The 13,455-nt window shown below is 43.0% G+C and overlaps 1 protein-coding gene across 1 annotated transcript in view; it reads left to right on the top strand.

Moving 5' to 3' along the window:
* The window catches only part of LOC147740936 (bile acid-CoA:amino acid N-acyltransferase-like), a 73,714-nt gene that overhangs the window by 20,485 nt on the left and 39,774 nt on the right, over positions 1-13,455 (top strand). The window contains exon 2 of the mRNA XM_086952221.1: positions 3,399-3,904. Coding sequence (XP_086808347.1) covers positions 3,442-3,904 — 463 coding nt within the window. The 5' untranslated portion in view covers positions 3,399-3,441. The remainder of the gene's footprint in view (positions 1-3,398; positions 3,905-13,455) is intronic.

Genomic DNA, 13,455 nt, shown 5'->3' with positions numbered 1-13,455 from the left:
GTGACGATGAAGGAAAGTTTGCTTTCATGGCAGAGAAAGCGAAACTGGAGTTTCAATTTAAGCGGTCAATTCTGCTAATAACAAACGACAGGGCAGAAGGGGGTACAGTTTGGTGAAGGGTGACGCGGAACAACGTAAAGAAACCAGACAGTAACTTCCATAATGCGGGTAAATTATCCACAGCTTTTCTAATGGTTTATGTTCGAAATGTTTCAGATGATACGCAAAGCTTTGTCGAAGTTTATCGGATCATGTCAGATTGTGTTCTCTAGCTTCGGAGCGCTGTATAACAGTAAAAGACTGGATATCCTATACTCAGAGAAGCAGAATTAGCAATCAGTTGCACTCACAGGGAGGACATGCGGTTTATAAAGTGCGTGCTTTCACACGCACCGCAGGAGCATGTCAATACAACGTACAATGAAGAGCAAGCAGGGCCACATACTTCAGTGATGGTAGCAATGACGTGCAAATAAAGAAAGCTGCCCTCGTGAAGAAAAAGTTTCCACATTTGATAGGTTATATTTCATGATGCTTCTGCTCCCGCGAACCTCGCTCGCCATGCTAAAACCCTGACATTTTTTAACACACTGCATTGGCCACGAAAGTCGTCGCAATCGCTGTGAAAGCAAAAGTGATCGCGATGACGCTAAAACACGCAAGGGATGTGCGTGCAAGCGCGCGTTCTAGCGAGCTGGTCGCCACTTTGGGAGCATTTCCCAAAGCCCCTACTAAATGTCTTTCCGAGCAGCGAATGCGCGCTGACTCAGCGAGATCTAAAAAACTCATTGAGTACAGAACTAGGGGCGCATGTTCGCGCACAAGCGCACCGTTAGTGCTAACCAACTAACGAATGAAGTAGGACTAACGATCAGGCTTATGCATGCGGCGTAATTCAAGTAGAACTCTTGCTTGGACAATAGAAGGCTTGAGAGATATTCAAAAACAAGTGTTTAGTAAATTGAAGTGCGTTTCTCGCTTCTCAGTTGTTTCGCACTGAGCCTTGAGCTTAAGACTGAGAGTTCAGAACATTTGCCAGTACACCATGTCTGCACTAAGTTGTTCTTTCACTAATCCAAGTTCTTATTGGGGCAGCCAGGTAACAATGCTTGAATGAGCGTGGTATGAATGTACAGTGTACAACAGTACTAAGATTGTTAGTGATTACACACATGTAATACTTGTGCATAATTGTTGGTGAAAGAGGCACAAGCGTGACATCACATGATCAGAGGTTGGCCTTTTTTCTTGTTTTGTCCCTTCCTGTTGGAAAGTGGATTATTGGTAGGGGCAAAATGTAGGTCTGCCACTGGTAATCAGGCCAGTTACACAGTATAGGGCTCAGAATGGGTCTTAGAACATTATTCCTATGCTCAACACTTGGTAACATGGCTGCGAGCAGGCATGCTTAACTTCAAAGACAGGTATGTAAAGCATTTAAAAACACCAATTAAGTAAATAATAAAGACACAACACAAAATAAAAAAACAACTCCAATTTATAAAAATAGGAAATATTTGTATCCTTTAAATGACACCAAAACGATTTTTTTTAAAAAAGATTAGTCACTTTCTAGAGCTTAGAAACCAACATTGCCCCTTTTAGTCATTTTGTTAGCTCTGACAGGAGACACATTCAATTTTAGCAATTGTTCTGGAGGATTTCATACCACTCTGGTTCAGCCCTCTCCAGTAGGCGGGGTCCAGTTAGAACTCTTTCCTGAAGTTCTTCTTGCGTGTCCCAAAGTATCCAACACACAATCCAAGGTTCTGGAATCTCCAAGAGGGTCCTTGAAAGGGTGAGACTTCAATTCCCACCATCTACTTGAACAAAACCTTTACAAACCCACTGGTAGTACTCCAGGCTGGCATTCCTATGTCCAGCAACCTCTCCTCCCCGAGAGGCTTGCTAACCTCAGGGGTCATCTATCACCTCTTCAAAGCAACCAGGCCCACCCACTTATATCTGATCAATCAGGGTAGAACAGTACAGGGTTGAATTTTGGCTTACAGACGAAAAAAGTCTTATAATCCCCACCCCAGTAACACCTAGGTGAGACTTTTGGGGTTCTGAATATGTAATAATATTGTAGATCCTCCCTCTACAGTGCTCCTAATACCAAAGTCAATTTTGGGCAGCACTTTATCACAATGTGTAGAGTGAAATGTACAATTTGACTTTACCCATAGCCTAGTAAACTCATTTTATAAGTGTCCACCTTATAGATACCTGACCCCCACACCTAGAACACATAGGGGAGACCCTCGGCGTACCTAATATGCTCAAACATTATAGGTTAACCATTTTAGGTGCCTCAAAAACAAAAGTCGAGGTAGGGCACAAATTACTTTTTAAAATCAGTCCTGCCACCCAGAGCCACTATAAAAATGACCTCAGGCCTCAGCGGTGCACACATGCAAGTGCAGAAACGTCCGCTGGCCTCTAAACTGCCATGCCCTATTATATACTAGAGACTGATCGGTAGTTTCAATCGCCCTGCCCTACTATGTCTGATAGGGTAGGTCATGTCAATCACAGGGGTACTCCAACCCTTACTGTACCCTAGTGTATGAAGGTGTTTTCACTTTAGTCTACATGTTCTCAACATAGCTCTGGCCCTGGGCCTGGTTAGGCAGAGCCCAGGGTCAGTCAGTCAGTTACCACCATTACCAGTCAGCTAAAAGTTGAGAGGTGCTCACGGTACAGGATGGCATTGCAACCCTTCCCCCATTCCCTACAGTAATTCTTGGAAGTGAACGAGGTACAGTTTACCCCAAAGAACATTGTGGGGCATGGTAGGACTTGCTCCGTGCTTTGCTTCCAGTGGGCTTGATACCACAGGTTAGTGCTTTGCAGTTAGTATTAATGTTCATGGACTGGCACGTTGGTATTGTCCACATGGAACTCCCTATTCCCCAGGATGTCTTTCCAAACAAATATAGTCCTGAAGATGGTCCTGAAACGTCAAACATTTACACACATAAGCCCATATCAAGTAGAACTATCTGCATCACAATTCCTTGTATTTTTACTCTAAATAGTTTGGTTGCTAGGCTGAGTTGAGTTGAGCAAAGCTTAGAATGACTTCAACAAAGAAGGAATGTCTCTCTGAATGAAAACCCCTTAGTAACAGTAAAGTGCATATTATCCAAATCTTCGGCTTTGGAAATAATACATGTGAGCTGGTATTCTTGACCTGGCAACCTATTAATGGACCTCTAAAAACGTGTCCTGAGATGTTTATCTCTCTATTGTTAGCCCTTGCTCTATTCCCATACCTCTAGGCCATGCCTTGTTCTGGTGTACTGTTGTTAAAGTAAGCATCTAAAGAGTCTGACCTGCATTCTAAGAGGGGTATGGTACTGATTCCTTCTCTTCTTTTGTGCTTTATTTGCTAGGTAACGGCTTCCACTGTGAGCGAGTTCAGAGATCGCCTCCACAATGGTTGATATCTCTGTGCTCCCAAAGGTCTCGCTGGCGGATGAGCCCGTCAGAATCTTCGTCTCTGGTCTGGAGCCCAATCAGCTGGTGACTCTCAGGGCCTCACTTTTGGATGAAAAAGGATTCTTATTCACCTCACGGGTATTCTACAGGGGGGATGCTTCTGGAGAGGTGGACCTGGAACGGGCAGTGGCCATCGGAGGGGATTTCCGAGGTGTGCTGCCCATGGGCCTCCTCTGGGCCTTGAGCTCCGAGAAGCCTTTCCACCGGCTCATGAAGCGAGATGTGATTGGAAGCCCATACCGGATCACCGTGGAAGTTTTTGATTCAGTTCAGCTTGAGCCATCACCTACAGTCAAGCCTTTGGCCAGCCAGACGTTTGAGCGGTGGTACGTGGCGCCTGGAGTGCGACGGATATCGATCCGGGAAGGCAGGGTGCGGGGAGCCCTTTTTCTACCTCCAGGTGAGTGTGTTCTTCTGTCAGAGTTTTCATTCTTTTAGTAGATGCTGTTCATTGGCCCTCTGTGTTTCTCCAGAATCTGCTGCCTTCTGAGATGTTTCACATAACGGCTCTAAACAGTTGCATCCCTTTTCTGTCATAATTTCGATTGGGTAAATGTTTATTTCTTTTTGGTATAACGCCGGGTTAGCGATTTCAATTGTCGCTTGGTGTTTCTGGGTGTCTGGGATGCAGACCGTTGTCTGCTGTTTGTGGTGTTGACCAGGGGTCTCCAAACTTTTCTGTAACAAGAGCTACTTATATTAAACGAAAATTATTCCTAGCTACTAGTATTATTAATGTTGTAATAGTGACCACATCAAAGATGTGGCCATGTTATGCAAGGTAGCAGCAATGGTCACCTGCATCAGGCAGGGTTGCTAGCAGTAATCTAAAATAGGCTTTGCCAGTTTGGAATGCCTTTACAAAGGCCATAGCTACAATGCTCTTGGCACCAAGGTAATATAAGTAAAAAGTCTCGTCATAGCTACATGATTTATCTGCATTGTAGGAAGCTGGCTGTCTACATAGTACAACAAAACGAGGTACACTCTGGAAAGTCCAGGGGACCCTTGGGGCACAAATAAGAATCCCAAGTGCATTCTTTTGTGCTAGTGTGGGCAGGCAGTTTAGGCTTTTCAGAGGGTAGTGCTAAGCATTTGTTGCACGCACAGAGGCAGTAAATGAGACACACACACTCAAAGAATAAATCCAAGACTATTTTAGAAAAATAACAATTATTTTTATATACATTTTGATATCAAGAACTTCGTAAACCGGTAAGTAATTTGTAAAATATTGACTTTCACAGTTAAGTAAAATTTTCACTTAAATGTGTCTTTACGCAGCATTGCTTTCCTATGAAAGAAAACGCATACATTGCATACAGTTAGTTCAGTTCGGATTCTGGGGGTCCCCTTCTGGACGTAAGGTCGTAGGGGGCCAAGAACCACCAGCAGTTAGTCGTTACCTACCCTGGAGAATCCGTGTGCAGAAGTGCTGGTCGGGATGGTAGCTTTGCTCGGTACACCAATGGAGAGAGGTGCGGCCATCTAGAAATAGGCTGCAGAGGGGGATTTGGGGACAAGTCCTGGAGTTCCCAATGGGGGCTCGGTTTCTGAGGGCCCTGTGAGCGAGAAATGACAGGCAGTTCTCTGGAACCCAAGCTGGGGCGCTCGGGTGCAGAGTGGTTCGGTCTTCTCGACTTGTCTGTCACAGGCACTCGTGTTTTTTAGCCTCGCCAGTTGAGGTTGCAAACATCAGGACAGCTGGGCCACCCTGGGAGTGGGTCTCTGTGGTGCTGACATCCCCTGAAGGCTGTTTAGTGTTGGAGTTCGGATTGGAATTAACCAGGCTTTGGTTGCTGCAAGCGGTCTGTTACCCTGGGCATTGGTGCTGTGTGGCTCCAGTTGGTCCTGGACTTGGCCGGGGCAGCCTATCTGACCTCCTGGAGCACAGCACCATCCTCCTGGGTGTTATATAGTTAAAGTGACCTCTGATTGGTTGAAATACCTGCTATTTATGGATTCATGTTTGAAGTTTAAAAGACTCTGGCATTTGTAGTCACATGTTTTGTTCTATTGGGCTGCTGTTCAGAAATAAAAAAACTTACCAGCTTAATACTTGCCTCCTTGTTCTGAACAGAATGAAAACTTTCTGACGCGAAAGCTAGGAAAGTTTGCATTCCCCATCACTGGGAAGTGATTGCAGACACTTTCTTGGAGCTGTCATTCAACAACTACCAGATCACACAGAAAACATTTGCATTATGGCACAAACTTTGATTACAAGAGAGCTTCCACACACTATTTATTTTCTAATATGCAGCCATCTTAAAAGGGTTGAGCGTGCATTTCCTACACTACAAGCGGAACACCTATCTGAATAATAGAAAAAACAGTCCATATTAAAAAGGGTAGCATTCACTATGAAAGACAGTCCATATATACTTGTAAACGAAGAATGGACAACGGTGATCACTTGGCAATGAGATAATAATAGGACAGCATTTTACTTTATGCAGAATATTTGACAGAAAAGTAATTTAATGGAAGAATATTCTAGTAGGTCTTCTTTAGAACTTTATACCAGTTGTCCCATTCTCAGTTTTTGAATGCTGCAAGATTAGCTAATTGTCTTGAAATAGCAGAATTCTACAGTGCCTAAAAATTCAATGTTATTTCCTTGAGACCTACAGAAATTTTTAAAAATCAAGAACCACAGGGTGATATTGAGAGCTTTGGATCATGGCCATGATGCTTTAACCTTTGAGGCGCGGGGGGGGGGAATGTGAACTCTTGCTTTCATTCTGAACCAGTTCCACTTTAAGGCTGTGGACCCCGCTTGCAGCCATACCGCAAAGTCCTCTGCTACAAGTTCTGGCAGCAGAGAGATCTGCACAAGTCCCGATTCTCTAGTCCTAGGACAATGAATGAGGGTCTAAGCAGGAGACCAGGATGATCTACAGTGTATCCCCGAAAGACAAGGGGCCTATAAGCTTTAGTTCATCTTGGTTTATTTCAACCTTGGCTCAAAGCAAATAAAAATATGCAGCACCTCCACTTAACCCTCTCTGAATCTTTGAAACAGTGGAAACAACTCACAGGAGTTTGAAATGGGCAGGCAGTGCTGAAGTGGCTTGGGGGGGCTTTAGCTGACCTCCCGATCTTCCTAGTCCATCAACACACAGAGGCACGTCTCCGGCATCCCTGAAGTATCCCTAACTCACCTGTATCAGTGCATGCGAAGCTTAGGACTCAAGAATGAGAGAACACAGGTCCTGTACATTCCAAGTGCTGGTCATCTGTGAGATAGGGGTCCAAATGGGAGAACTCGCAGAAACACTACATAGGAGCATTCGCCACGAAGAAAGGTTTTGCTTGGAAAGTGGATACAATGCTAGTCCATGTGTGTCAATGGCAGTCAGAGTGAATGTTTGTAATTGTATGTTTTTATGGAAGCCCATGAAGGTCTACTCATGGCTAAAGAAAGTCCAGAAATATTCTAAGGGTCCAAACAGGTTTTATCAGAGATGCATGGTTCAGAGCAAAGGTCTGGCATTGAGTACACAAGGCTGTGCATTATTTAAGGATTGCGCCCAGTGGAAATTTACTGTGGAACATAGAATTCAATTGAGCAAACATCACTCAAGTGGAAACTGGTCACAAGCAATGTGCACAGTAATTCCCACTCAGGTTGATGGAACAATTTCAATCACTTATAATGAATCCCAGCTGCTTCCCTTTTTTTGTGGTTCTTCTGTTCCAGACATGGGCCAGGTATTTTCAAATTAGACTTTACCTCTTACAAAAGTGAAAGAATGACCCTCGCCTGTGAGGCCATGTCCCATCTGAATGTAAACACACACATCCAAAACACAATTTTGCTAATGTAGAGAAACCAGACCGGCAAATTCTGGCCCCAGAGTTGAATCTAATCCGGAGTCTGGGTGCATTCTTTATGTAATTTGTTTAAGGAAGAAAGCTTCAGTGGGGACCCGTGGCAAAGCAAGACTGTGGAAGAGGAAAATGGGGGCAATACTGGTGTGAAAAAAAGAGAAAGATGTAGGAGGGATAAAGGAATAGTTGAAGGAGACTTACATGAATGCAACTTGCGCCGCCGCTTCAAAACAGCAAATGAAAGTCAAGATTGTGAACGCAAATAGAGAGGGAAAAGAAAAGAAGGCTCACAAGGAGAAAACCAGTGAAGTTCAGCAGAGGAACAGCCTGAAAAAAAAACCTGAAAAGAAGAATAACAGAGATTCTCCAAGCAAAAAATGGGAGAGAGATGGAATGGATATTGCACATCAAATCGGCATAAAGAACAGAGGATTGTAATGAAATATGAAAAAAGCTCCACTAAACCACATTTCCTCCAAAACTTAAATTGCTCAGATTGCTAGGGTGGTCAGCTTGGTGAATGTCTTTCATGTGAAAAATGTATTCTAATCTAAAAAGGTGTCCGGCGCTGGTCCACCTGGTTTGCCTTCCACCAAGTTCAGGTATAGTCTCCCCTGGCTACTTGTGTGGCGTTGATAAAAGTTCAACAATTCAGTAACCTTGTGACAAACACTCTTTAAGTAAGAAGCCTGTTTCATTCATTGCATCTGCATGGCTACTGGTCTCCATCAGTCCTCTGTGAGGTCAGTTTTTGATGCTGGATCCCCAAGATCTTGCTTATTCCAGCACTTGTATGGATGGATGGATGTTGTTACTGTATGAACGTAAGGATGGATTCCAGAGCAGATTGTTTCTAAAAGTCCCTTTGGTATCTGGGATTCAGATCAGTAGGGGCGCTCAGTCAGCCTGAATGCACCTTGATGCCCCTTCCGGGTCCCAACTACTGTCCAAGCCCTTGAATCCCTGGCTACAAGTCCAATCCTTTGAGGCTCCTTGGTATGCTGGTGGGAGACAAGTCATGCATTCTGGTTGGGCTAGAGTTGATGCATTATTAATAATGCATCCCTGGTGAAGCTTCACAAAGGAAATGGGAGTGGTTTGCCCACATCTGTTTTCTTTTACGCCTAAATACTCTGGGAGGTTTCACTATCTTTGTGCGTGCGGCCTGGTCTAGCCTTGACACCTTTCTTCCGTTCCACCCAGAGTGTTTGTAGAACATATTGGTTTCAGAGACCAGCTCCTAGAGCAAGCCAAGAACGCTGCTGTGGTTTCCTCCAGGACAATCATTTTATGGCAGTGATGTAGGTGACACTTCTAGGAGCCTGTGTTTCACAAAGATCGTAAACTCTATGTGTTTTCTTGATCACATGTTTTCTGACCATCCTAAAAACAGAAGTGTTGGACCTGCCATCCTCAGGGTGGTTTTCCCTCACTTTTTTGCCTGCCTCCCTCCAATATTTTGCTTTATCTTTGTGTTTGCTTTAGGACTCTGAGCACTTTACCACTGCTAACCAGTGCTAAAGTGCATGTGCGTGTCCCCTAAAACATGTTGACATTGCTATACGATTGCCATATTTAGTTTACTTAGAAGTCCCTTGTAGAGTAGTATACCATATACCCAGGGCCTGTAATCTAAATACTACTCGTGGGCTTGAAGCACTGGTTGCGCCACCCACACAAGTAGCCTTTCACACTCGTCTCAGCCCTGCCATTGCAGGGCCTGGGTGAGAGGTTTACTGCATCTTCGACTTGGCATTTAAAACCACTTGCGAAGCGTTAAACTCCTCTTTTATTGCACATAAGCCACCCCTAAGGCAGACTGTAAGTGACCCTAACGGCAGGGTGCTGTTTCTAAGGCAGGACATGTACTTTTAAGTTTTACATGTCCCTGGGGTGTATTACCTGTGCCAACGTAAGTTGTTACAGTTAATCTTCTCTAATACTGGCTATACTGTTGTAATGGGTACGTAATTGGCCTCAGGGCCAGAACGTACCAATAAAAATATCAATAAAATGTGTTAATTAAAAAAACATTTTACATGTCCTGGCAGTGACAAACAGCTACATTATTTTATCACAGCTGTGAGTCCTACTCCTTCCATAGGCTAGCATTGGATATTCCATAAAACAGTCTTAAGCTTTAATTCCTGATTGGAAAGTAGTAACTGCTTAATGTTTAATATTTTTGGAATGGTGGTGGTACATTTTCTTTAGTGGTAAAGATGGATTTGCCATTACCATTTTAGAAATGCCAAGAAACTTTAGAAAGTGGACATTTCTCTGCTCTTAGCTTTGCTGTCTGTTTCTGCAGCCTGTCTCCAATACATGTAAGGACTGAGTGACAGCTACACTTTCCCTCTGGACAGCCCAAACACAGTAAGGGCTCGGTGTGACAAGGGACTCATCTGCATTCTGATAGCCTTCCTCGGAAGCAAGGGGGAGAGCGACTCACACTTACATCTGAATAGGCTGTGTCCTGTCCTCACACAAAGAGGCTGACGGTACCCCACAGATAGCCTGGCAGATAGGACTGGGTTAAAAGGGACCCTTTTACACTTCAGAGAAATCCTCCTATGGATCATTTCTGGGAAAAACAGAGATCATCTTGATGATCTTCGGTAATAGTCGGGTCTCAGTTCTCCTATTCTTTCAGTTCCAATTAAAAAAACTGACAGGAATCGGCTAAATACTTCACAAACATTTTGAACACACAGACTTTTGTTTCCCAAAGGATTGTTCAAATAAGGTGTAGGAAATTGGGTTATTGATTGAGAAGGGTAAAACCCCTATGTGCGCTACAACCACAACTCTTGGCAGGCTGAATCAATAAATTAACCTGTGCATAATTCTCTGGTAATGTGGCAGAAAAACAGTCAGGCTTAACGTAGAGGCACCCTGTTAAGTATTTACGCAGCACTCAAATAGTAATGAAAATACAACAAAAGAAATATCCCTCACCAATTTAGAAAAGTTGAGAAAATTGTAATACATATTTTGATACCAAAATGAAATATATCCAATCATTAGAAACAGATTATGTTTTTTTTCAACGTTTTTGGCCATAAATAGTGCCTAAGAGATCAAAGCGCCAACTGCAGGCGTCTAGTCGCCTGAGATAGGGGCAAAGTCAAACGATATGACTGACCACGATGGAGCGCGGTTCGGATAAACAAGGTCCATTCTGGACATAAAAGAAATTTCAAAGAAAGTTCCTGAGTAGCTGAAAGTCAGCGAGGCCAGGCAGCCGTGGGTGTCTGAGAAGAAGGAGGCATCATTGTCCGGGAGATGTTGGACAAAGTTGCGGTGACGATTTCTCAGTTCTGACTTTGTCACTCTTTTGGAATTCGAAAATCTCCAACAGGACGAAGCTGCAGGCTGAAGTTGATGAAAGCTTCACAAGGCTGGGAACACTTTCTGTGCAAAGCTGCTGAACAGGATTTGCTGCTGCGTAGAAGAACTAGCAGGTTCTACCATGGAGTCAGGATGACCAGCAATGCACCTTGGGCGAATCGTAAAGAAGTTACTCTTGTTGGTTCTCAGTACAAGGTTCCAGGACTAGTAGGGAACCACTTGGAAGGCAGGACTCCCTTCAGACAGGGTCCAACTGCCAACTAACTATTCACAGTTACGTGGCCAAGGACACAGGCTGCACGCAGCAAATGGTTAGGACAAGAAAAAGCCAACTTCCTAATAGTGGCCATTTTCAGTACTGTGACTTTAAATCCAACTTTTCCATTGCAATTCTTGTGAACTACCTATTCCTAATCAAATTTTAGCTCTTACTAAATATAATAAGGTAACTCAATGTTACCCTATGGGAAACATAGGGCTCACTGTAGGGAAAAACTAATTGGAGAGAGTTTTTCCCTGCCAGGAAATATAAAACGTAAAAACGGATGGCCTACCTTTTATTTTCAGTGCACCCCGCACTATGGTTTGTTTAAGGCTTACCTTAGGGGGGACTTAGATGTACTCAAAAGAGAGGTAAATATCTGACAAAAAGGCTTATTTTGCCAGGTCGATTTGTCAGTTTAAAACTGCACACATGCTGCAATGGGAGATCTGAGACATGTTTTAAAGGGCTTCTGAAGTGGGTTGCACAATATGTGCTGTAGGCCCTCTTAGCATTTACTTTACAGGGCTTAGGTACACGCAGTACCACTTTACTAGGAATGAAAAAGTGAATTAAATATATCCGTTGGATGTAAACCATTTTTAGTATTTTTATAGAAGAGAACACACACTTTAGAACTGGTTAGCAGTGGTAAAGGTGACAGATTCCTAATGCCAGGAAAAACAAAATTCTGATATTAGGAGGGGTGAAGGCGCAATGTTTTGGGGGTGACCCTGCAGATAGGGACAAGCACAACATAAGTTTTCTATCATTGTCAGAGACAAATATTTTTCATTTTTTCAAGTTTCTGTAACTTCCGTATTTGAATATGTAAGAGTAAGATTCTCGGAGTCCTTTTTTTTTTAAACATGGCAGTTCAGTTTTTGCTTATTTAGTACTAATTAGATAGTTCTAAAATTCTTTTGAAGTGATTTCTAGTGGTACTTAATCTTTTAAGTATATATTTCTAATAAGAATTATTTTTTATCTTCTGCTTATTTTCTCAAACGTTTTTATCAGCATTGATGTTAAAACACCTGCTTGACGGTACAATTCATGCCAATTGGCAATCTAAGAACTGTGTCAAAGTCCATTGTCCAATTAACTGATCTTCTGGGCTCAGATAGTCGCTGGCAAGGCGGCCACTGGGCACAGTTCAGCAGTAAATGAGTTACTGCTCCAAATGGTCTACAAAGAGATAAACGGGTCACGGGGATACTGGTTTTCAAAATGTACAAGAACCCAGAGCAGGTCTCTCTGAGACGCGAGACCTTCAATCTGTAACTTCTGAAGTTCTGTATGAAACAATTTAAATAACAGAGGTATTCACAGAACCTTGGGCATCCCTCTATTTCTCAGTAGGAACTGAGGAAAAGGAATTTATGATATTGCTTCAAAAACTTCTTCATACTGTGTTTTCTGAGAACTGTAATGACTAGAAAGATGCCTTGTATGGTTCCAGGTTCATGGCAAAGACTCAACCAGTAGCAGTAAAAGGGCAGAACCTTTGTCTGGAAAAGGAATGATAAAGTTTCCTGCAAAGGCATAAACGGGTCACAGGGCTACTGGTATTTGAAATGAACGAGCACCCTTAGCAGGTCTCTCAACACAAGACCTTTGATCTGTATCTTGTGAAGTTGTGTATAAAACATTTTGAATGGCAGTGGTATTCACAGAGCCTTCTCCTGCTTCCACACACTTTGCATGCTCTGCATAATCTTCAGATGGATCCCAATCAACACCAGAAATTACGTCACTCAGGCCCTCGCCACCAGCCGCCTCGACTATGGCAACACCCCCTATTCCAGCATCTTCACCCAGCTCTTCAGAAGACTCCAGACCTTACAGAACGCTGCAGCCAGACTCATTCTGGACGTCCCCAAACCAGCCCACCTGCGACCCCTCCACTGTCTCCCCATCCAGAAGAGATGCCAATTCAAGATTCTCACTCAAGTCTACACAATTCTCCACGACCTAGAAGCTGCTGATCCGGTGAGCCAAATGAAATTCAGTCTCAAATAAACAACTCTACACCAGGATACTCACCATAATTCATTAATCTAACACTAGGCCCATAAATGACTGAGACATGAATTGACCAACTGAATCATATGACCTAAATATTCAAAACACTTTATAAACATTTATTTAAGTCAAAGTCATAGGCAATGGATTAACTAATGGTAACTTAAACGAAACAAACAAGACCAGCTTGTCATTTCAAAATCTATTTTATTAACTTTATTATCAGGTGAAAAGCATTTTAAGAATTTAATTCTTTTATTTGCATTTTAAGAAGCAGCATTATTTTATTAGAAAGGCACATTAGACTGTCAGTTTGAATCAAAATCAGCATGTGAAATGCTTAAACATTTCCCTAAACCCTATTTCCCTAACTTAGCTAAAGAAAACCTAAAGAGAAAAAGTAAAGTTCAGAGTATCTTACGTGAGTTAAAAGTCCGACAGCATCTCTGGAGCACAGGAACAAGCCAACAGTACTCTTT

This window comes from Lissotriton vulgaris, chromosome 1_1, assembly GCF_964263255.1.
Source record: "Lissotriton vulgaris chromosome 1_1, aLisVul1.2, whole genome shotgun sequence".
NCBI classification, from domain to species: Eukaryota; Metazoa; Chordata; class Amphibia; order Caudata; family Salamandridae; genus Lissotriton; species Lissotriton vulgaris.
This window is presented reverse-complemented; position numbering and strand designations above follow the sequence as displayed.